General features: G+C 48.5%; 3 protein-coding genes across 3 annotated transcripts; 2 read left to right on the forward strand and 1 right to left on the reverse strand.

Annotated features, from left to right (window-relative positions):
* Positions 1 to 13,983: 13,983 nt before the first annotated feature.
* N7520_009598 (uncharacterized protein) lies at positions 13,984 to 15,363 on the forward strand (the record flags this gene model as incomplete). The annotated part of the gene is made up of 1 exon (XM_057143532.1): positions 13,984 to 15,363. The coding sequence occupies one exon, from the start codon at positions 13,984 to 13,986 to the stop codon at positions 15,361 to 15,363; it is 1,380 nt and encodes a 459-aa protein (XP_056992820.1).
* Positions 15,364 to 15,794: 431 nt separating this feature from the next.
* N7520_009599 (uncharacterized protein) lies at positions 15,795 to 16,052 on the forward strand (the record flags this gene model as incomplete). Its single annotated transcript, XM_057143533.1, has 2 exons — positions 15,795 to 15,816; positions 15,871 to 16,052. 2 exons carry the CDS (start codon positions 15,795 to 15,797, stop codon positions 16,050 to 16,052), a joined length of 204 nt encoding a protein of 67 aa, XP_056992821.1.
* A 1,504-nt stretch (positions 16,053 to 17,556) lies between these two features.
* N7520_009600 (dynamin family protein) lies at positions 17,557 to 19,959 on the reverse strand (the record flags this gene model as incomplete). The annotated part of the gene is made up of 8 exons (XM_057143534.1): positions 17,557 to 18,864; positions 18,914 to 19,007; positions 19,064 to 19,105; positions 19,163 to 19,250; positions 19,300 to 19,447; positions 19,500 to 19,680; positions 19,734 to 19,780; positions 19,831 to 19,959. 8 exons carry the CDS (start codon positions 19,957 to 19,959, stop codon positions 17,557 to 17,559), a joined length of 2,037 nt encoding a protein of 678 aa, XP_056992822.1.
* Positions 19,960 to 24,294: the final 4,335 nt, after the last annotated feature.

Below are 24,294 nucleotides of genomic sequence, written 5' to 3' on the forward strand. Positions count from 1 at the left end.
AATCAGTACTCAGGCTGGGCGACGAGGGGTGTGCCATGGTCGAGCGTGTAGCAGACCTAAATTCCTCCGGGGTTGCCAAGATTTCACATGCTGACAAGTTTAAAGAAAGTGGACTGCAATTTCTCTTTTTTCTTTTTCAGACAACCTGATCTTTGACAGCCATCATATTCACCTCCACCGAAATTTCTGTGTTCACAATGGTGCAGTACGACAAAAATATTTCTGATGATCGTTTCAATGAAATTTTAAACGACTACAAAAAGTCGCTCGATAGTTCAGAGAGCGAAATCTGCCCCTCAAAACCAGCAAGCTCCTCGACGCCTTTGAATCCTCGCCAGAAGCTGGGCCTCACCAGAGCGGAGCATGATCATGCACGGTCTCTAGTTACAAAGCCGGAAGGCAGACTTAAACGGAAGGTTCGATTCGCTTCTACCGAAAGACCAAAGTCAACAGGATCGTCTCATTCCAGGCAGAATGAACAAACTCGATCCGCAAGCCCCAAGTGAGTACTTTTTCGCTATTCATATTGCAACCCCACATCATCCACGAGTCTATCATCTCTGACATATATAGTCGGGCAATTGAACAGGTACAGAAGCGAGACTGTTGGTCAACCAGACGAAAAAGGTCAGTTCGCGAAGCCCTCGTCATTATCATGAGGTCTTTAGGCCACTCAATGACTATGACTGACGCAAGATACAGATCGATGTCGAGGAAGCGCAAGGAAAGTCGCGGGCACACTGGCAATAGATAGTCACACCATCGCCAGCCCAACCCAAGCCTGGTTGTTTTCAAGAGCACTACAAGGGAAAAGGAGCATCTTCGGCAAGAATGGCCTCATTTTAGCCCTCCTGGGGAAGATGCAAACTAAGTGCAACATGGATCCACAACTTTTGTACTCTCTCTCTATCAGAACTTTTCAAACTGGCGCTCGCATGTCTTTAATCACCACCAATCTAGTTCTGGTCTGTTTCAGCTATCGGGTGTCTAATCTGATGAAGAACTCAAAGAATATGTCAGAATACGTATAAGTCACTGAACTGGCCCCTAGTATCAATATACACACCCAGAGACGAAGTTCAAGAGCCAACTCGTAGGTTCGGTCAAGGCTCTTCATCTGCCCCAGCCTAGAACGGATCGTTTACTAAAAGGGAGTTACCATGGTTCGTGGTCCAGGGTTGTTACATCCGCGGTGGGTCTTGCGCCACATGGAAAGTGATCGACACGTTCCAGAGCCACATACTGGCATCTGATTGGCCAGGCAAGGCGGGACCCGGCTCCTGGTACTTCGAGTCATAATGGCATTCACGGCTTCTCCGCATCAGGCAAGATCCCTTGATTCCTCGGCAGGTGTCGAACCAATCAAGATTGCTCGAGACAGGTGCCTAAACGTGTCCAGGACCGCTAAGTTTGATTAAGAGGACCAAGGCCCGCAGCCTGGTGGGTCAGAATTGACTTGATTGGCCGAGCCAGCCCTATCAGCCAAAGTCTTGCAAGGGTACTCGCAGACCCTCGGTTTTGCCCTGCCACGAGCGTCGATTGCAAAGGCAAAAGAATCTAGAAGATATTCTTGCTGTGGTCAATTGGCCGTTGCCCTCCTGACCAGGAGCTGTAGCGATGTCTAAGACAAGGCAATCGACCCGAGTAAGATCAGTATCTACGATGAGAATTGGAAACGGGACGATCGGATCGGCCGGCACCTTAAAACCTTAATTTAGGCACGTTGGTTGCGTCGGTCGGAACCAGCCGGTCAAGGAACGGGTCCGTTCTACACCGGAGACCGATTCGGTATCTTATTTCCTTGGCCATGATGTCGTAGATTCGTAGAAGCCTGCATATTGTCAGTGACAGAGCGCAGTGCTGAGATACGTGAGAGGAATTGAGTAGAGACGTGAAATGCATTACAATAGTCTGATCACGATGGGAAGTATCTCGAGGCGCTCATCGGTCCTTCTCCCTCCGCCGTAGCCATTTGTGTTCTTATTATCATCTCCACAATGACTGGTCATAGCAGTCCCTCCAGGTCGCCACGAATTTTCATTCCACGAACTTGTTTGGTTAGAATCCAGCATAATTCTAGATGGTGTCCGCAGCGTAGGCGACTCGAGGACACGCCTTCGTTCGATCGTCTAGTTTGGTAGAATTAGCATGCAGGCCAAACATCTCTCTCAGTCAAGACTCTTGACATTCACTCTGCGGTGGATTGCGAAAGGACCATGTTGCAGTTCTCAATGCATCACTTTTTCGGCGTGGCACTGCTTCTCTTCAAATCTTGGCCCCGAGGTCAGTCGTGCGCATCCTTGACACTGCCCATTGGGCCGCCTCATCTGGGAGCATGCAGCAGTCTGTCTCATAAGAATTTTCGTCCTCTGTGGTGTTTTCTGTCGGAATAGAGACTTTGGGGATCGTCAAATCGGATGATAGGAACAGCGTATATCGCATCAGGGCTTAATTGTCGTTCGGTGGAGAAAGCAATAGTCGTTCGGCGGAGAAAGCGATCGGATGCTTTCAGCTTGCGTGGTCACTGAGGTGGACTGTAGATAATCGGCCTTGGTGCAGCGTGGCGCAAAAGATAGGTGGGAGCAGCAGGTCTGCCGTCGGCGTGTGCAAAACCTCTCCTCTGCCCGCCTCATTCTCGCTCAAGATAGAATTTTTCTACACGGTTGATAAACTATTATCGGCCTCATAACAGGGCCAAATTGAAAAAAAGTTGCTTTGCTCAAGACGAGGCATTGTCTTTACACCGTAGTGTTTAGTGCACCTTCCTCAACATGCACATCGCATGCTCTGGTTTAACCACTGTAGGCGCGGTGAGTTTGCATGTTCATGGCCCATGCGTTGAGCGCTCTTTCAACGCTTTGCAGTAGCCCATCTGGCTCAACTTGATACATTGCGCGATTTAATTCCCGTGGCGTTTAAATCCATGGGTTCAATATTTGTTCACCAGTTGTGGTCCAGTTGCCAATGTAACCCACCGCAGAAATGAAGAGTCTAGGTGGTCGTCTTTCATGGAACCAAGAGGCAGTCCCTCTTGGCAAAATGAGGCCGGCCGCGGGTCGTTCAGATGTGCGTCTTTTGGCCAGAAATTCCTGAAAGACTTTTCCAACGCCTGTTTAAACACTTCAACACCCCTCAAAAACCAGTGGCCGTCCCTATTAATCTGCGTAGACGGTCTCTACGAAGAGACGTAGCCGAAGTGAGATAAAAGGCGCCAGATTTCCAGCCCAAAAACATCAGGACTTGCCTTCTTCACACTCCCATGTGTCATGGCCCCTCCTCACACTCCCATGTGCCATGGTGTCACTCTCTTGCCTGCAGACTTCGGTTGCAGGCTTCAAAGTCTCCATGGCTACCTGAATATGGTGGTTGCTTCTTTGAGCACTGTGATGCCAGCCTTGCGCTTGCCCGCAGCAGGAGCTCTGCGTTATCAACTATGCTCCGCAGGGGACAGCTGCGAAACCAAGGGACTCCGCAGTACGATGCTCTGCGAAATCAAGTGCTCCGCAGGGGACAGCTGCGACACCAAGGGACTCCGCAGTACGATGCTCTGCGAAACCAAGTGCTCCGCAGGGGACAGCTGCGAGACCAAGGGACTCCGCAGTACGATGCTCTGCGAAACCAAGTGCTCCGCAGGGGACAGCTGCGACACCAAGGAACTCTAGCAAAGTGCAGGCACCTCTACGTGGTGCTAGGGACCAGTATTCAATTCTCGCTTCGACAATTGAAGAAGCCAAGACCTGCACCCACATCGATAGATACGTTATGTATGCCCGGGCCACGGGCGAAGAAACTGATAGTAGTGCCGTGAGAGATCATTTTGGGCCCTGTTTTCAGCTCCAAGGTATCATAGTGTAGAAATGAATCTCTTGAGTCTTGCTGTTGCAGATTTCGTCGTGAACAATAGTATCATCTCCAAAACCTGATTTCACAGGATGTAAGAACACACGTACAGGCTTGTCTGCTCGGACAAAGAATTTCACAAAGGGGCGGCTCGTCATGAGTAAATGCATTGTTCACGTCTGTTTCTCACAGGTCAGTATATTGAGATGCCTGTTGATGGTGCTGACCTTGCATTGATATTCACTGTTGATTGTGACAAGTGGTGACCCTGCATTGATAAACAGTTGACCCAGCTTTGATAAACAGTTGACCCAGCTTTGGTAAAAAATTGACCAGTGTTGATAAACAGTTAATTAGTGTTGATAAACAGTTGACAAGTGTTAATAAACAGTTGACCGAGCTTTAGTAAACAGTGACCCAGCTTTGATAAACGGTTTGTGGACGGTGACAGTGTCAACGCGTCGATGAGCAGACTGTTAATGGTGAGTGTGGACGCGTTGACGAACGGAAGGTGAGTCGCTCAACAGGCGGTGTGTCACCCCTCGCGCACATTTTCGTCCGACTTGGGGAAGACCCCACCTACATGATTGATTTTCTTTCACAGGCCAAACAGCCTTTCTAAAGTCCATATTGCGGGAAATGCTGTTGTGACATAGGGCTGGTATTAATCAGGAACCAAGTCGAAGTATCGTCATGAATTTCGAAGTATCTACACAAAGAATCAGTTTGGGCATCAGCTTGATCTTCTTGTTTTATATATAGCCGCACGTCTCCTTACGCATAAATATCACGTTCACACCTCTGAACTACAAACGCTTGGACATCGAACTCACATTCGTGGCATTAATCTCTCTAGTGACCACTCAATATTATGACCAGTGAGAAGTCTACACCGTCTCCTCTTAGCACGAGTGTAATACATCATCAAACAGCTCTTGGTTTAAATTATTCCAAGGTCAATTCCATACTACGTACAATCAGGCGATAGAGTAAATATTCAGTAACTCCACCTTTCACGAAGGTAAATTCCAGGTTGAATCGAATACTGCGCATTAGCCTTAGGTAAATTAAACTTGACACTGTACACGTACGTGGTGTATGTCTACATTGTGAGCTTCCCTCTACACATGCCCGACACACTGACAAGGCTACCATATTACGGACTTCTAACAGCATGATATACTGCGTGTCTCACTGACAGTAGTCATCGTCTACAGGAACAAAGGTATCTCAGAATGGCCTGGCAAGGACAACTTCGCCGGCAGTAAGCGGTAGGTCCGCATGATGGAGGCAAAACCACATCCAACATCTGAGTTTCGTCTGGTATGATGCGCAGCTGAGTCCCGATTGAAGTTAGTACTCGCTTTTCTTGCATTAAGCAGGCGTCTGATGAAAATACGACGGAAGCCCGACAGTCGTTCTTCGGCGCTCAAGAGCCAACAAGAAGCGTAGATGTTGACCCGAGTAGATACGTCAAGGCCTTGGTGACGACGCGTCGCGGCACATCGGCTACAAGACTAGCGACGGCCACCACTGCTTGTCGGTTAAAAAGCAGGTGGACGGGAACGCGTCGCGTCACGTCGCGTCATCGGCGCAGGATGGTATTCTTTAGATCAAAGAAAGATAAGCTAACTGGGCTTTCGAGAAGCGGACAAAACGAGCTCGAAAACGAGCTCGATCGGGATGAGATGGAATTGGTCAACACAGAATCACACGCAGCCATGGGAATGGACACGCCATGATATCTGTGATGTCGCAGGAGCTCAGTGGAGACGACGCAAGCTGAAGAGATGGGGGAGTTTGCAATCCACGCCATATAATTCCGGCACAACACTCAATCGCATGACTGAATGATAAGCAACTGAGCTAGATGTCAAGCACCATTGTGCTAGAGTCCTTCTTTGTTCTGCCATTTGCGGTGGAAGGGTTAGCCTTACACGGTCATGGCTTCCTCTTCGTAGATTCCCACATCTACCCAGCGTGAATTTCTGGGTGAATTTGATATCACTGAGTACAAAATTCTCTGCATTTTTCTATACGCCAATAAAATGGGCGTGAATTTTTGGAAGCTCAAATCGACTTTGTCTTCAGCAGAATCGGGGCCGTAGCCATGGATCACGTGATAGGATGGCAGGGGATTCCCCAATGAGGAAATCAAGGTGCACCATTTGGGCCCGCAACCAACAGGATCTGGAGAGATCCATTCCATTTTGGATGGCTCTAGCAGGACCGGAATTCATTCGATACCGCGAGAGACGGCGTAATTTGGAATAGGATAGCACGGAGCACCTGTCATGAGACCTCCCGGACTTAGAATGACTGATGTGGCCGCAGGGATGCTTTTTGATTTTTGATTTTTTTTGATACTGAAAAGCCGCAGGGAACCTTGCCAGCCGAACTCAATCCACCGGCGGTGACACTTAGTAACTGGCTCTGTACTGACAGTCGGCTCCGAGTTGCCGAGCACGCAGAATACACTGCATGGCTTCCCAGATGTTGGGCTTCACGTAATCCACATTTGGGCATAATCGCTCCACTTGCAGGCCATGAAATGCCAGCGGGTGCACTCTGGTTTGGGCCCCTTGGCGGACGAGTCTATAGAGCCCGTTGATGTGAGTTTATCCATTGAAGTTCTCATTGAATGAAGTGATTCCCCATACTGGAATTCTACCGAAGTGACGGGTTTCCTTCCCTATCGATCACGAATTTGAGTCAATTCTGGGGACTGCATCCGCTGGCATAGATATCCATGCCATCGTATAGGCCGGGTGGATGACAGGCAGGGATGCACATCCGCTCAATTCTCGCAGAGGACGGTCCGATGAGATCGGTACGTTTCGCTTGGTCAGCATGTAAACAGTGTTTTCCGGAAAGAATAAACAGATTCGCCAGGTGAGCTACTTGTCGTGAGCAAAAATGTCAAATGGTGTCAGCTCCCCCCATTATTGATGGAAACACAGCGTGTCTTCAGAGACGTCGAGGTTGGGATTGGCGACACGCCATCCTTGGAAGCTTATCTCCAGCCCGCCAAAGCGAGGAATGGTTGGCAAAGCGCGGCTAACGCGATCCATCGCGACGGTAAAGGCGGTGAGGTCGTCCAAGACGCGTGGGAGTGTTTGCGCCCTGCCCCGCGGAATTGTCCCGCACATGATAATGGCCTTTCAAAATACGCCAGTCAACCTCGGTCAAAGAAGATCACACTCACAATTCTTCATATTCGACCTTGCGCAATCCTTGGCTCGCTCTGGCGATGCCCGACGGAATTTTAGTACAGCACAGACCTCGCTTTGGCGTGGATCTGCCGGTCTCCAAGGTTCGACCCAACAAATACTTGTTCAAGTCACCTCTTCAAGATCGCTACGGATCGATATCCCCTCGCTGGAATCCTAGCGGTAACCGATCAGATGGCCACGGAATGTTCACAAAGCAGCCGTATCTGATTCCCACCCAACTCCTGACCAACTCCCACGAACCCACTCCCTCGAACCCACTCCCTCGAACCGACTCCCTCAAACCCACTCCCTCAAGACCGACTCCCACAAGACCGACTCCCACAAGACCGACTCCCACAAGACCCATGCCAGCCATATCACTGACTTGAGCCAGAAAACCGTGGCGGCATGCATCTCATGCTCTTTCTTCTGGGAAACTGGCAGCCTGTAGATCGAAATGGATTGCATATTCGGAAGATGGCTATCAAACGCCTGCGGCATGCAAATAGATCAGACAAGGGACCCTTGACTCACATTTCCTGGTGGCTGATCGGCATTTTGCCGTGCGATCGGGGAATAGGTGACAGGACCAGAATGTTCGTAGCTCACTTGGAGGACTCGAAGAAGGCCAGGCTGGCTGTGACATGTAATATTTCAGCAGCCTTAAATCAATCCAGTCTGACCGGGGACATGCCTGCGCAGGAAGACTGAGTTCGGCTAGGCGAGTCGCATAAGTACCACACACGCAGAGTGGTGTCGTTTGGACAAAGGAAATTTCAGGCTGAGTAGCTGGCACGAGTCGAGGGAGAGCGAACACACCTGCATGTGCGCTAGCTGACTCAACGACGGCTCGCGTCAGTGACTGTAGGGCTCAAATTCCAAGATGAAAGCTCTCATCTTGGGACTGCTGAACCACAATGGTGACCCTTTGGAAAAGTTTGGCAAATGAGCCAATGCTCGATGTTTGGCTTGAAGGCAAATGGTGGGTGTGATGATCCCCGCCTCAGTCTCCATGATGATGGCTGCTCATGTTGGGTAGCGAGAAAACCAAGGGCTCCAGGAGTGCATGGGATATAATTTGGTCGCCATTGATCATCCGGCCGCTCATGTCTAGTGTGGGGGTGGTCTTCATAGTTGGCCTCTTTGCTGGAAGTATCGCACTGCTTCCCACTTGTTGTTAAGATTGGCGAGGGACACTCGGCGCCGGCATTCGACGTTGTTGAGCCGCCAGGGGAAATGCCATTCCAATGCAATCGATTGCATGCCGCCGAGCTCGCGTACCAGTGTCGAGACCCGTCACCCTCAACTGGGGAGTTCGTTTTTTTCGCTACAATGGGTTGGCCGCACTATCGGAATCATCTGGGAGGTTGCTGCTTTAAACGTGCTGATCAAGCGTCCTGCAGTCGCGCCGAATTCTGAGCAGTCTGATACCACAGAATTTCGTCTGGCACTGTTTTCCTTGTTCATGTCGGTTCATGGGTATTCATGAGATGAAAGGCGGGTCGCTGGGGGAATTCGAGCGTTTGCACCGTGTGTCGTCGAGTTGTTCCGCACCTGGCAAGCGACTCTCAAAAGATGCCAGTATACATCCGGCGATATGGGGTCCACTCACAATCTATCATCCCCGACCTCACCACTCTTCAGCCCGTACATATATTGCTCCACAATAGCTCTTTGTCTATGGCGGAGTGTGTTTGTAGACTTTCTGGCATACTGATCCAATTCTCAACTCTCGCGAGATATTGGCGGCGTGTGCGTTGATACAAGATGGGCTGGAAGGTGGCAGTCCATCGTAGCTTGAAGCTTTCATGATTCGCCCGAGGTGTGCCTGGAGGCATGTCCTACTGGGCGCGTTATCAGTGCTTGGATCTGGAAAACTGTTTCTGACTTACCTTTCCAGGTACCGGGCTGACCGTTGTACCATCCTTGTAGTATTGACCTGAGGTGGTCGAGTATGAATTGGGCTGGTCGCAAATTCGGTGTTTAGCGCAGTCTTCAATGATATTGAGCTGGCTGGAACATAGCTGCACGAGAAGAATCGTTCGTGTTGTCATAGTGAAAGAAACTGAGAGAGGTGGAGTTCGGTCAGCTCAGGTCGGCATGGCTCTCACGAACTTCATACGTACGGGATGTTGTAACGTGGTGTATGCTTGTGACCGTGAATATGGCTGGTAGACACGAACTGATGGCGAAACATCAACGGCGTACCGGAGTTGGGTACCTTTACCGTTTAGGGCATGCAGTGTTCGTGTCAAGGAGTGGTTCGCACACATATCAACGCGGGGAACTTATCTTGGGCATCAGGGGCCTGTAAAGACAGAAGGGGCCCTTCCGCAAATGATGCAATACTCAATTTGCGGGCTCGCAGACGCATGTCGCTCCCATCCCTCTCGCGGCGATGACGAGCGCTGTATCTGGCAATCTGCCCACAACTGATTCTGGTACACCACGGAAGAGGGATCGATTTTTTTTCTGCCCAATGGTAGCACCCAGTTATGCATGGTGGACAACGATCTTCGATGCGCTGTTGAGGCAGGAACTGGCAAGCTACCAATGGAGATGCCTCGCGCAGTTGTAAGAGGCAGGATGGAATGCAACGCTTGGGCGAGTGTGACGCAAAGGACTTTCTCTTCCGAAGCGAGGGCGAGAGTCGCTCCGTTCACTGATCGCCTGACCGTAGGGAGCTGGCGCCGTCGCTGGTTCTGCACAAAGTGGATGAACGATATGTCTGCGATCTGCTGTTGCAAGAAGGCCGCATGTCTCATTGAAATAATCACTGTCGTCGAAAGCGATGGCTTTCCATCATCTGGTGACAAAGGCTTCCACCAGATTTGACAAGGGCAGGGAGATAGCAGAAAGCGACAACCCTTGTGGCAGATCTGAATGCTCATGGCCATCTTTATGGACTGGTTCATTGCGATCGACGTTTATTCCGAACAACGAGAGATATCCACCCATCGGATGGACCTTGGGCATCCTTCTCACTCGCACCCTCCGCAGGTGAGGAAGTCGGTCCCGCCCATGAAAGGGCTCCTCGACATCCAAGTCTATTGCTTCATCCATGTACCACGCATCATGTGTTGTTGGTCGGTATATTGGTCGGTATATTGGTCGCCTGGCTGCCTCAGCTTTCCAAGGATGTGGAGTGAAGCTGGTGTTCTCGGTCGACATCAGTTGGTAAGGCGAAAGAGCAGAGCGATCGGGCAACCTCCATTCACGTCGACTTTCGCACTTCGAAACGGCTTTCAAAGCGAGATACATCGCTTCATGGAAAAGGGAGCGACGGTGCAGGACGCGTGCGAGGCTCGTTAAATTGTACGTCATCTCTCGCAGCGTCTTGACTAGTGGCGTTGCAAGATGGTTAGCATGTGTCTGATTATGAGGGTTCACTCACGGTCTTTTTTATCTAGTCTTATCCTGCACCTACGACGGACGACACTGCCAAGACAATAAAAAAGTCGTCCTGCGGAGACAAGTCTCAACTCCAAATTGACCCAACGCCTCTTCTGTCTTGCAGCTCCATGAGGTCGGTTTGGTCCGTCTGCCCTCCAGCCAAGATCATGGCTGACGATCAATGGGTGGTGATAGGGTAGAAGCACCGAGCAGACGTATCTATCCAACGGATGTCCAGCCGCGCGAGACCTGTGGCCGCGATGGCGTGCACAAGTAGCCATGCTTGAGACACTATCAGAACATCGAACCATCGAGGATATCGGCGACATGTGCATCGGAAGGGCTCGAGGATGACGGTGTTCAATACTCGGAGGTCTGGCTGATGGTATCGCTGATGATCTCGCTGAGATCATTGTTTGACAAGCACATGTCACTAGTGGAACCCAAGTACAAGCTCATCACTTACATGAAAAGCGTGGTCTCATGGCAATTTCTTTATCGGTGCGACTGGCAGGTAGATGTATACACTCGGAGTCCTGACTTGGGGCCGTCGTATCTAACAAACCCGGCTGGTCGTACCATTCGGAATTTCAGCACTGGCCGACGGGCATGGGGTTGACAAGGGACTTACCTGCAGGATGCCTCACTTGCAATCTTGTGATCAAGAAGCTAGTCAGAAGTCACATTGTTAGCTCCACTCGACAAGGCACATGAATACAGCACTCACCAAAGAATTTTCGCCAGTCAACGCTCAAGCTCTGGCCCACAGGCACGAAGACGGGCACAGCGGAGTGAACCACCGGTGGGTAGAGAGAGGCAGGTGACTTGGTGGCTTAAGTGTGCACCGTGGGCGTCAGTAAGAGCAAGAGCTTGGGTTCAAAGAGGATGGGATCATGAGTCTGCTGCAGGAAGGCACCTTGGTTCTAGCTCGAGGGAACCCTTCAGATGCAGTAAGGAAGATAATTATTTCGACAGAGAACCAGGGAAGGAGGCCATATTTATAGGTCTCTTGACTGGTCTTGTTACCGCCCGCTTTGTATTGCCGCGGTGAAGTTTTTCCTGTCTATCAATTTCTAGGGGGCATTGTTTTCGGGTGCATCGAAGTTGCCTGTGCAAAGTCAGGCCTGTTGAACTTCGACTTACTTGAGGTTCGACTTACTTGAGGTGACGGGCTATGCAAAAGTCAACAGGCAGACGAAAAGTGAATGGTCATGGTCAGAGTGAATCATGCCTTCAAGTCAATTTCTGGAATTTTAAAATAATAATAAATTTTTGAAATGTTTTTTTTTTTTTCTTTAATGTTTTAATTTATTATTATTGTGTCTGAAGAGCGTTGATCAACGATCAACCTTGTCTCAACGACCTTATTTTCAACAGTTGAACACGATGGGCAGCGATCATCGCTCGACTGCGACAGCATGCACCTTTATCACCATCATCTGCACTTCATGATTGGCTGTTGATTCAAAACAGAGGCCGGCGATCATGCTGTGTTCTGAGTAAGTCGCTTCACTTGTTGATGATCGAATCTTCAGGGTCTAAGCCATCGCCCACTCAAAAGATTTCCACTGAGTGTACTGCAGCCATGCTGCATTGATTGTGGTGCTACAGCTCTTATTTTGACCCGCCTGGGACAACACACATCGATGATTGAGACCATCAGTCGGACTTCGGCCAATGCTAGCCAGAGAGCCTTTGATGTTGGAATTCCAGATCTACTGAGATCAACGGTCAAGGAGCGCCCAGTGACTACGATTCTATACCTGATGTCTGTCTATGCTGCTTTTCGGGACTGATATTACAGAATGTAGAAATGCGATTATCACACTATCCATTGGTACAGATATGGCGATCGACAACCAGAGTCATTTTGAATGCATTATGACAAGACAGAATAAATAGAACAAATCTGAATGCAAAAAGCGCTAGGAACGCAAATATCTCCCAGGTGCATTCACAAGCTTTCTGAAGTACTTGGTCTCCCCCACATAGAGAATCGAGCTGTTTGAATCCCCAGCAACCCTAAGCCATTGCGGATTCTTATTTCATGTCCGTGTTGGAATGAAGAGGTGGCTGCAGGTATATTGGAGGCTGCGACAAAACCTCGCCAGCACAGGCAATTTCAAATATGGGACAGATCAAGAAGGAGGGCGGTCCAGAGAGGCTCATGGCCACCTGATGCTGGGTGAGGGCAATTTGATAGTGTATGGTCACCCCTACCTCCAGCAGCCATTGATGGGATTGGTCAGGCATGACGAATGCCAAAGGGAGTTTCTGCAAATCCCCTGTCTCCAAGTCGGTCCATTGATCCCCGTATGAATTTTCGTCGAGCTTAGTATCACACCAAGGAAAGAACGCCTAGAGGCATAGATAAGATGATGTTCGCGAAAATTGGCTTGGACGACTTACGCAGCCAAAGCGTATAGATTTCTCCACGGCCAGGTCCAGCGGAGGCAGTTCCACATTATCATAGGTTTTGGTAATCATTTCAGCTTCCACACTTGTTGCAGTAGTGAGTTTTGAGATCGGAAAATAAAGAAAAGACCATATATTTATAATTTGGAGCGACAAGACAAAATTGACGAGAAAGTACGGCCTAGCGCGTAACTGAAGATGATTTGGAAAACACTCGGAAGCTAGTCCCAGGCCCCTGGAGACCTATCCTAGTTTCCCCAAAGTCGAGTATAGGACCATATTGACCGGTCCTGGGAGCTGCAGCGCTCCGAAAACGCGCACCTATGATCCCAGGGTAATAATTCGCTTTCGGGGATCTAGGTGAAGTGTTCCTGGGGCGGGACTTGATCTCACGTGCAAAGTTCTAGCTCAAGCGAGTTGATGAAAATCGGCCCTGGGATCCCAATCAGTGATCCTACGGATGACTGAAGCGAAAATGGGAATGCAGCCAATGGCTCTGGGAGCTAGTCTGCTCCTGGGGCTCTTGAACCATGTCCTGGAGTAGTTGTGCTTGATCTCAGGGCGGGAACTTTGCTTTTGGGGATCTTGGTCAGGTACTTTAGGAACAAGCATCTTGGTTCTACGTGCAGGCCTTTTGTCTGTCAGGTATTCAGTATTTGCAGTACCTCGGGCGTTTTCATGCTGACCAGATGATGTGCCCTTTGGCCAGCTAGCGTAGTGGTCAAACCTGAACGCTCCACGATCCGTCACATGGCCCGCACGGAGCAAGCGATAACTAATCCTGGGACCTTGATCAGTGATCCTGCGAATGAGTGTACTGGCATTGGGAACGTTACCAGTGGGCCTAGGAGCTAGATCGCTCCTGGGGCTCCTCAGTTGTGTTCTGGAACCGTCGTCGTTGATTCGGGGATCCAAGTAGGGCATCACGCGACATGCACTTTAGCATTTCTGGCCTGAGCGAATCAAGTCGCGGATCTGAGCCTTACCGGAATAGGAGTATGCCAGGCTAAAATGTGCACATAAGAGGGAAGCACATCTCGCGTTGTGAGACCACTGGTGAGAACATCCGCGGTCCCCTGTTTTCATTTTCCCAACATATCCAGTAGGACATCACTACACTCTCATGCTTTCCGAACTTCCAATAGAGCTCCTGCTCGGGATTTGCGAGTCTCTACAAAAAAAAGACATTCTAGCGCTACGCCTGGTCTGCCAACGTTTTTATTCGCTTTTCACCGATGTGCTCTTCCGACGCATTGTGTGTGATGAAGTCCCACTGCTTTTTCGTGCCGTGGAGGCCCAGAGACTGGACATTGCAGCGCTGCTCCTTCACGAGTACCACGTCGATATCGATTGTCTGTACGCTGGCAAGACTGCGCTTCTTCTCGCTATTGGCCTGCGCTATCCACAGGCCGTGGATCTGATCTTGCAATATCGGCCCGACGTGCGCTATTGCTGCGACTTTGGAGGTCGAGGGCCTCTGTCACTTGCAGTGATCGGCGGAAATACTGCTAGCGTGGAGCGGATTCTCCAGTGTCAAGAGATTGATGTCAACGATCGATGCTCGGATGGGCTGTCTGCCTTAGTATACGCGCTGAAGCATCGCGAGTACTTTGCCCTCCAACTTCTACTTGCTGATTCTCGAGTGGATGTCAATCTCGCAGATTCTCTCGGCTGGACGCCACTGCAAGCTGCGGTTCTCGAAGGAGATCATGTAGCAGCCCAGATGCTGTTGCGACATGCAGCAATCGATATCAACCATCAGAGCTCCCAGCATGACGCCCCTCTCCTGTTAGCTGTGAAAAGGCTCAGTGACCTGCAATCTGTTCTCATGGTCGACTCTCTTCTCTCGCATTCGAAATTAGATGTGAACATATCGGACATCAACGAACAAACGGCTTTATGGCACGCAGTCAACCGTGGCCACTATGACCTGGTGAAATCACTTCTACGTCAAAGCGATTTGAGATTGAACGATCCTGATCGATATGGGGTGACGCCATTAGCCCGAGCTGCCGAGAGGCCTGTTCTGTCCGTCCTTGAATTGCTATTGCAACAGCGGCAGATATGCATCAACTCTCAGTCTACACACATCGTGCCTCCGCTCTGGTCTGCATGCCGCGCAGGCAACTCTCCCGCAGTGAAGGCACTCCTTCGTCTGAGGTCAGTCCAGCCTAATCAAAGAGGCCCTACTGGAACCACGCCGCTCCAAGTAGCTGTGTATTCCAACCATCTATCCGTTGTATCTCTGCTACTCCGTCAAAGAAACATGGTTGATATCAACGCCCGTGGTCACCAACAATGGACAGCCATCTTCTTTGCTGCCGCTAATGGACATGTCACCATGACCGAAACCTTGTTGGGGCATCCTGATATCAACCTGAACTTGATTGATGATCAAGGACGAACCCCACTCTGGTGGGCAGAACACGGGCAGCATTCGAGAGTAGTCAATCTGCTGCGCAAGCACGGTCGATCAAGAAAGCGAAAGCGTCATTTGGCTTGAATTGTATTCAAATGAGTTACGACCCAAGGATTTCAGTGCTAGATGAGGAGCAGCGTTGAACATGGTACGAAATGGGATGCTCTATCAATCGGTCTCATCCCTACGCGACCATTTTTAAAGCACCGTCTGATCTAGTTGAATATCGATCAGAGTTGATGAAACCATCTATTCAATGGACATGCAGCCGAGGCTCGAAAGCCTGGTGGCCCAATTTCTTGAAACTCACAAATGCGCTATATTGAATGACGAACTGCCGGGTTTGATGACTTGTTGACCGCGAAATCGTTGCCCCCATCTTGTTTAGACTTTACCTACACTACCGACTCCACCATTTTTTCTGAATAAGCGCTCGAGCAAGATTCTCCAGTCATTTCTCTCTCTTAACCCGCAAGACCTTCATGCCTGGTCAAGCATCACCGTTTGTGCCAGAAATGGACCGAAGCAAGCTACCAGGTAAGTCTATCAGTGGAAGCCAAGAGCCAGCCCTACTGACAAAATCTCTTGCAGCTGTTTCTCTCAAACATTCGTTTGCTGCACAGAACGTCCATGTCCCCCCAGAAGCTCCAGTAAAGACGCAGGCGATCTGCAAAACCGACTGTCTGCAAGCCGAGAAAGAAGACGCTGTTGACTGGGATTTCTGGCTCACCCCCGAAGTTCTAAGTGGAGAAGGCCCGCCACATTTTGGATGAATGATACACGACAAAGCCATCGCAGGCAAATGGCGATTGACGCACAACCTATGCTCAGGTACTTCATAGCATATACCATTAGCAGGCCGAGAACGCACGGCTGAGCGGACATGGGCGCTAAACTCCAGTATACGGTGGCTTTGAGGATGGCATCAACGCCGGATGTACACCCCGCCGCGTGGCAGACTGTACGCAGAAATTGGAGACTCTTTAATCTATACTCGAGCAAATATAATCGTTGTCTTAAATTCAACACTGGCCCCTAACTTTAGTCTTTATATTGAGTGCTATTAGTGTCAGCAGTACCATTGTGTAAATTGTGACTGCCTGTTCAAGGGAAATCTCCCAATAATCAGAGTAACTTAATCACGATACAATCTTCAATTCAAGTCAGACACACTGAAGCTCTGGTCCATGCTGCCCGCCCTCACAACTTCGTTTTTTATGCGCGAGACATCGACTATCGGTGAGTCATTTGGCTTAATTTCAAAGCAGCAGACTACCGATAATCCCCCACGCAATAAGGTTTGGCGTTCTCCAAAATAACCGGACTCGTGATACTTTCAAGTGGAGGATCCCTAACATGCTTGTATACAATTTGGCCATTCTCGAAAACCGGTTGGAAGGAAAGATTTCGGTACAGCTTGAGTTGCATCTCGTCAAGGCAAAGGTCTGGATCGTCTGGACTGGTAAATATCCAACAAGGATTCCCAACAAAGTCTAGGCCTCTATGGTGTTTCCACTCTGGCCGAGGCTTCCAGTTGGGATAGAAAATCCTCTTGTCAAGGGCCGACTGCGGCGTGCACAATGGTACGTGATTGAGTGTGAACTTTTTGGATTGCTGTCTTTTCCGAGATCTTGTAAAGGCGTTGAGAATTCTCCCCATTGTGGCGATTCGGTGGTCACAAGAATGATTTCCCAAGATGTATGGTAGATTGGTTCGAAAAGGCACGTATCTGTTGGCAAGACAAAATGTAGACTCTTTGTTGGAGGTCGATCCAGGCTATTTAACTATTCCTGATCAAGGCCGGAAGAGCACATGCTTTTTCAGTCAAATATCAAGATGTCAGCAATTTGTTGCATATCCACAAAAGAAAAGCATCATATGGCGGAATACCTGAAGAGAGCTGCATATCTCACGAAACTGAGACACCTTACTTCTTGCAGGCCGCAATAAAATTACAAATTCCCGAACCATGAAAATCTATGAACGTCAAAGTCAACTTCATTAAGGTGGTAAAAAAGAAAACAGAAATAAACATGGAAAACGAAAGCAAGCGATAATATAATGAAGGGGTCACAAAAATGAAATAAAAAAAGCTTCTCCTCGCATTCGCGCTAGGGGATAGGAAAACCCATTGGGAAAAACCCATGCCCAGAAGAATGTGGCACAAAAGTACCTCACTCAACGATGTTGAATCGGTCGAGCTATTGTTAGGAGCACCTAGTGCTTTGAGGCTCTCCATATCTCAGTCACCACCGGAAATCATTCAAATTCCTAGAATCATAACACAGCGCGTTTCGCAATGTCCAATGCCTCTCGGAACCGCGCAGCTTTGGAAATCAAGTCATTTCGACGGCTTGCTGTGGAGAAATTCTCACCCGCAATATCCGTCAGCATGTCATCCTCGAGACCACCAATGAGGTCCGGTGAAAATGTTCTCACTGGGCCGCTTTCACCTAACATGTACCTTTCTGAAACCTGAATGATGACGTTGTCCATAAAGCGCTTCATAGCCACCTTATAGTAGGCTTTCAATATATCATGTATGTCGAAGACTGACTGATCTTCATTGCTCAGGTGAACCCCTTTCAATACCGTCTTCATGTCGAAAGCGTAGCCATCTTCAAGCCCGAGGCCCTCAAGTCGAGCAATAACTCTTTCCTGGCGAATTGAGGATAGAGTGTCGGCAAAGTAGTGATTCACAGTCTGCAGGATTCCTCCTCGTTCGTCATTCACTATTGTCAACAGCTGTTCGTGGGCCTGGTCGTATGTCTCCTCTCCCGGACGAGATATAAACGCTTCCACTTTTTCTCGAACATTCTCGTCTGGGATGATTTTAGCGAATACATCTTTGTTGAAAGACTCCACCGCAGAAGCTATTTTCTTAAGATATTTCATCGCAATCTTCTCCCATGGGCTGGATTGTCGGCGAAACATGTTCTGAAGCACAATCGGATTCACGGTACCAGGTAGTTCGGAACCGCGAGATTCAAGATAGTAGCGACGTATCCAGTCATATATGTTCTCAGAATCACCTGCTGGTCTGCTGAATTCAGGATCATTCTCATCTTGAATCGTACGAAAGACTTTGGCATGGCCCTCTCTAGCCATTGACCTAGCAAAATCATCTGCATGCTGCCGCAAGTGCATCCGAAGTTTAAGCGGGCTTTGTGCCTCCAATTCAGCATTATATTTGCCATTCAATGCTTTATCAACTTCATTCTGATAGGTGGTTGAGAGTCGTGTCAAGAATCGCCTCTGCTCAGCAGGGGTTTGACGGGAAGGTCCCAGAATCTCCAGTTCCTTTTGAGTCTCCAGAGACAGCTTTTCGATATCAGCCACAACTGCGGGGAATTCAGAGCGGATGTGATCGTATAAAAGGTGGCCTAGAAAGGACTTCAATGCCTTGATACCGACTCGGTCTTTCCTGAGCCCGGTCCATGGCTGAACCGTCGAAAAGAAAGCTTTCTCCCTTTGATGTCGGCCCTCGATAGAAACACCCTCTTTGATTTCCTGAGTGGAACGATTTCGTACAGCGAACCATCCATGTGTGAGATGCTCTACTTCATTTTTGGCGATACGTAAAATCTGATGAGTGTTCAGTGGGGTGTTCGACCCGGCTTGGTGGGGAACTTACACCAGCTTCATCTCCTGCCTGGAGAGCATCACATTTTGTGACTATTCCAACAGTTCTTTTTCCCGCCGGATCAGCAGCCCGGGCCATGGAGAACCTAGTATAAGTGAGCACCTTCATGACATTAAACTTGGGACATCTTCCCTCCCTTACACTTCCTGATTCGCAAGGTTATTGCGTGCATCCATAACAGCGCTGGTAATCTGTAAGCCTTGCAGCTCTTTCAACGCCATCTGCAATATTTCAACTTACAGAATAATGGTGCGCTTATCAGTCATATAATCCTCAATCAATTTTCTGATAATGGCACGGTCTTCTTCGGTTTGAAACTTTGTGGGATCTTGTATCGCATTTAGCCAAGTTATCAGAATACCGTAGGGTGTTCTTACTGTGGAAGAGGCCAGGGACGTCCACAACACTAAGATGCCGATGATCTGGACCCGAGAGCTCGATCTTGAGTATATCATCTGAGAATCTTTTCTCGACATCTTCCAGGTTCTTCGTATTTGGACCTGGTATCCCCATACATCTAGCAGCCTATCATTCAATTAGCTCCGATTTTAGTAGGCGGTGATAGTATGATGCTGACCTCGTCAAAGACCTCTTCGAATTCCTGGCATCCGAAATCTGCAGCGGCCAGTATTTTTTCGAAGGCTAGAAGATTTTGGTTTAAGGTTTCATCGAGTCGAGAAGAAGGTCCTGGAATGATTGTAATTCGTGCCTGACCCTCTCCTTCTGGTGCTCTACGCAGAACGATTTGAGTTGCAAATCTTGTGCAAAGATCACTGGCCACAGGAAACGAAAGACCGGTCAGACCTTCTACAGTAAAAGGGATGACTTGCCACTCGATTGATCACCAACCACAACAAGCTATGATACATTAGTTAGAGTACATGTTCTAAAACGATAGGCTCACTTGCCTGTGGCAAAGACACATTCTCACTGATGCCAAGCTCCCGAAGTCGATCAATGATTCCTAAAAGCCGTATTCGCTTCTCATTGTCTAGGCCATCCGCACCAGTGAGATCAATTGTACGTTTTCTGGTCATTCTGTTTGACAATTTCAAGAATAAGCAAAAGTATCAGCTGCAAATTCAAAGAATTCAGGCGGTATAAAACCCTAAATAAATCGTGTCAACTGTTGGAAGCTTTTCAAGATATCTTTATAAAGAGGCAAGCGCATTCAAGTGCATTTTTTATACAAATTTTCAAGATTTTCAATCATATCATTCGGCATTCCTCGATCACATTTCGGCAGCTGGAATGAGATTGCGTATGGACTTGCACAAATGCAATTGACACTACCAATTGGTAGCGCAGTATGACCCTATGGTATTAATACATGGAACTTTACTACGGTAGTCTTCTCCGGAATGCAATAATTCATCATGCAAGGGCTTCTATTGGAATTTTGGAAAAGGCGTTCATCATGTTGCTCGCCATCGAATAGCAATCTATTGAGGCTCATTCCTCCAAGTGCCTAACAAGAATGTCATTGTCAGATCTGCAGCGATCGTTAAGAACTGCCCTCAATGAGGCGTAAGTCACATATTTCATCTCGGTCAAGTCCGAGGACAGCGAGAGACAAGATGCCATGGAATCTCTTCATGCCTGGACTTACCGCAGGCTTCGGGGTTTAAGCACTGGCCTGCCTTGTAGTAGTATCCCTGAGGTTGCGGTATCGCAGCGGCCTTTGACGCTTATGGAATTCATCAGAGAACACCGCCTCCACACGTATGAAGGCAAATCGGGGATGGGAAGATACTTCAGCGTGTACCTGTCTGGGCAGGTAAAATGCCAAAATTTGGTGTCATTTCTTTCTACTTTGTCAAAGGAATTTTTTGAGCTGTTTAGTGTCATCCTACTCTACAAAGGTAAGTGTCAGATCCTCTAGTTGTGCCCCCAAATCCAATTCCACTGGGGGAACTGCATGATTCGCCCGTATTGTGAGAGTGCATTTTTGAGTCTGGCCAAAAAATGGTCGGAATAGGGCTGGTTCTTCGCGTGAGATCAGTCAACATTGCCTCGTCTAGCTGGATTACTGGCGGTGATGATACGCTCATTGCTCACCACGTACAGCTTAGGTGAGTGTTCGATGCTTTTTCAGCACGACAATCTCTCGCATGCAGATATCGCCGTAGAAGATATACGTTACGATCGTTGTGAAAAATCCCACCATTCTACCTTCTCTCGCGCGATCCAATCTCCAGGCCAGCCACGCTCTCATTGTAAAGATCACGCAAGCAATCCTTCAGCTGTTAGAGATGGGCTCTGTGGTCAGTCTGAATCCCAAATGAAGACGCAGGTCGACTACCAAAAGATCGCATACCCTCGCACGCAAGGCACTAGAAATGAACAGCTATGTCACTCCCCAGTCTTGGGGAAGAGTCCATCCCCGCGCATGGCGTTGCGACAAGCTGGAGAGACTACTCATTAGCATCGAAAGAGCATAATTCAATTATTGACCACTGGTCGGGCCAGGCGCTAGTTAGATGCGGCTTTGTCGGCTTTGTCGGCTCTGTCGGCTCTTGGGGACCCATACGAAGGTGCTGCGTGGTAATCTGGATCAAGCCAAAGCATCAACGCTCGCTCAACTGCGCAAGAAATACACCAGACTGAATGATTGTCTTCATCTAATCGGCAAGGCAGACAGGATTGTTCGTGAATGTGGCGTCAAGCTCAAAGTAGTCCCACATTTCTTGCTTCAATACCCGGTGAATGAACAGCGTCACGCACTCATTGGAGTCACTGGCTCGAGCCCCGGCAGCCTGTCACATATTCTAGTAAGTCAACTTGCTATGGTAGTGGATGCGGATGAGCTGAATGGTAGAGCATGGAAATTCGATGTTATGATCGCCCAAGTCATCGCGCTTGTAACGAAGATAACGAAGACGGGCCGAATGGCACAAGAACGATGAGGAGAATAGATGGCTGAATCGACAATGGTGTATTGTGTATACTATCATATATACTGCAGTCCCCTTAGATACATCATGAACGCAAATGTCTTCTATAGGCTTTCAAAATAGTTCAATTTGTATTTGGGCATCCTTGTTTACACAGAAGTCAGTTGACATCTTTGAAAAAGTCAATGGTGATCGCAAAGCCATTAGTGTGGCGCAAACATAATTGTAAGTTCGTTGAATCTGGACTTTGAAGTATATTTGATTCACTCGAAGTAGGTAGACGGCAGATATCAATAGTATTTTCGGGCTGGAGAAGACTCGTTGTCTGGCTGATCAAGAAACGGCCAGTCGTGTCAAAGCCAAGAACTAAGAAAATCGCATCGATATGGACCAGGACCTCTTGTTCAATGTTTCTGATAGTATATGAAAATGGAAGGTCGTCCTTTTCGAGAAATATGTCGAATTCATTGTCAGCCGAACCCCCGTGGTCACCTTGTGAAACAGTTTTGCTTGCACGTTGAACAATGTGATCCGAATCTAGATTGACCGGTGCTAAAAGCGAAAAATCGGACTGCATGTTGGATATTGAGGTAATACTTGGCGTCGAGCCACTGGTTAAAGGTAAAAAGGCTTTACTCTCCGCTACGTAGTTCTTCGGGACAGAACGACGAGACAGGAGACGTTGGCTTACAACTGCGATATCCTCCGTCATGGATCTCAACACGGCTGGGAGCCGTTGGGCTTCTGCGGAAGATGAACAATCCAAGTCAGGCAGAGTCCATTTTTCGTAAAGCCGTCGGTGGGCGTGTGATATGCGGTACGAGCCATGCTTCTTTATAAACATGTCACAAAGGTAGCAGGCTGCTTTACTGCACCCAATGAAACGAGGACTGGGCTCATGCGGATGATAGATGTAATGAACTACCTGTTGCATCTCCGCATGAACAAAACATAACGCGAGAGAGCCCTTTGGTCTCCTTCCCTCGAAAGCTTCCAAAGTTTCAATTGTGATGTTGTCGAACAGCTTTCGGTAGTTTGGGCGCCTGGCAGTTTTGATAAAATCTCGACATGCAAAATAATAACGCGCAAGCTTGTCAATTTGACGTACTACGTTTCTGCCCAGAATTAGAGGGGGAGCCTGTAAATGTCTGAGATGCTCCTCAAGCAGCCCCACCCCGTCGACGCTCGCTAACTCTGCACAGCATTGTATGACATTTTTCTGGTGCGTTCTCATCAAATCACGAGGGAGAGACTTCTTGAATGGTGAAAGACTTGTTACGAGTCGTTGCGCCGATAGCAACAAGCTCTGAAAAGCTTGATTGCGCTGACTGAGCACAGACATTTCAGCCACAAAATCCTGGACTTGTGAGAATAGGAACGGCCTCGGTTTTGAATAATGAGTGGGTTGAGGTAGCCATGGTGGACGAATTCGACCAAGTATTCGATCGAAGCGAAAATCAACGACTTTATCGAAAATCTTGTCGAGGAATTCGTCCCTCTTCCTGCCTATCACAATTAGTCCCATGAAGAATCCTAAATATGCACAAAATTACCGGTGGAAGCGTATTCGCTCACCAAGGCCATTAATTCACTCAATTCACTGATAGTCGTACTTGCTGGCGTGTGATTGCTGGCAAGACAGATGACAAGCCCGTGCGCAATTTCCCGAATAGTCACAGCTGTAACATTCTCAACACCTTCTTGCGAATGGGCCAGAAAAGCCACATTATCAGCAATTTGCATCTCATCTTCAGCTTTCAAGATGTATTTCGTTGACTGCGAAGGTGAATTGATCCGATATGACTCTTCATGAGAAGGCTGATCGGTCAGCCTGCGCAGATTTTGGACTGCTTGATAAAAGTTTTGAAAGGGAAGCAAATTTTGCGAAGGATCTATTTGCATTCTTACAGATAGGATGAACTTTTTGAATGCCTTGTTGGCGTGAAATGAGGTGAGGGGCGGGTAGGATTCGCTATAGATTGTCAGAATTGAATAATGAGAAGAGGAAAAGGTGAAGTGTCGGTGAGCAGTTTTAATGCACGCCCCTTGTGTTAGAATACTGTATTGAGTAAATTTCATGAAATATTTAGCTCGATATGTATCTGACCCGATGGGGGATAGAAATATGCTACGGTCCGCCAATGGAGTTTTGATATGATGGACAGAGAGCCAATCAACCAAGCAGTATGCCAACGCATGCATGCAAGACAATGTGAGCTATCTATATTTGCACACTCCCATGTATTGGCCGATTGTACATTAGCTGCTATTTTCTTCCTCCCGAATTTTATCGAGATGAGGTCGTGCTTCGCAGAAGAAAAAAAGAGTTTTGTTGGTCTTCGTTAGTCGCTAAGTCTGAGGGAAGGAGATTTCTTCGTTAACTTCACTTTGAGTTTTATACCCTTGGGCGGGCTAATTTCCTCAAGTGACCGAGTACGGGCTTCTAGATCCTGATGCAGGGTGAAGGGGGAAACATCA

The sequence above is a fragment of the Penicillium odoratum genome, assembly GCF_028828045.1.
Source record: "Penicillium odoratum strain IBT 22623 chromosome Unknown utg000006l_segment0_segment0, whole genome shotgun sequence".
NCBI lineage: Eukaryota > Fungi > Ascomycota > Eurotiomycetes > Eurotiales > Aspergillaceae > Penicillium > Penicillium odoratum.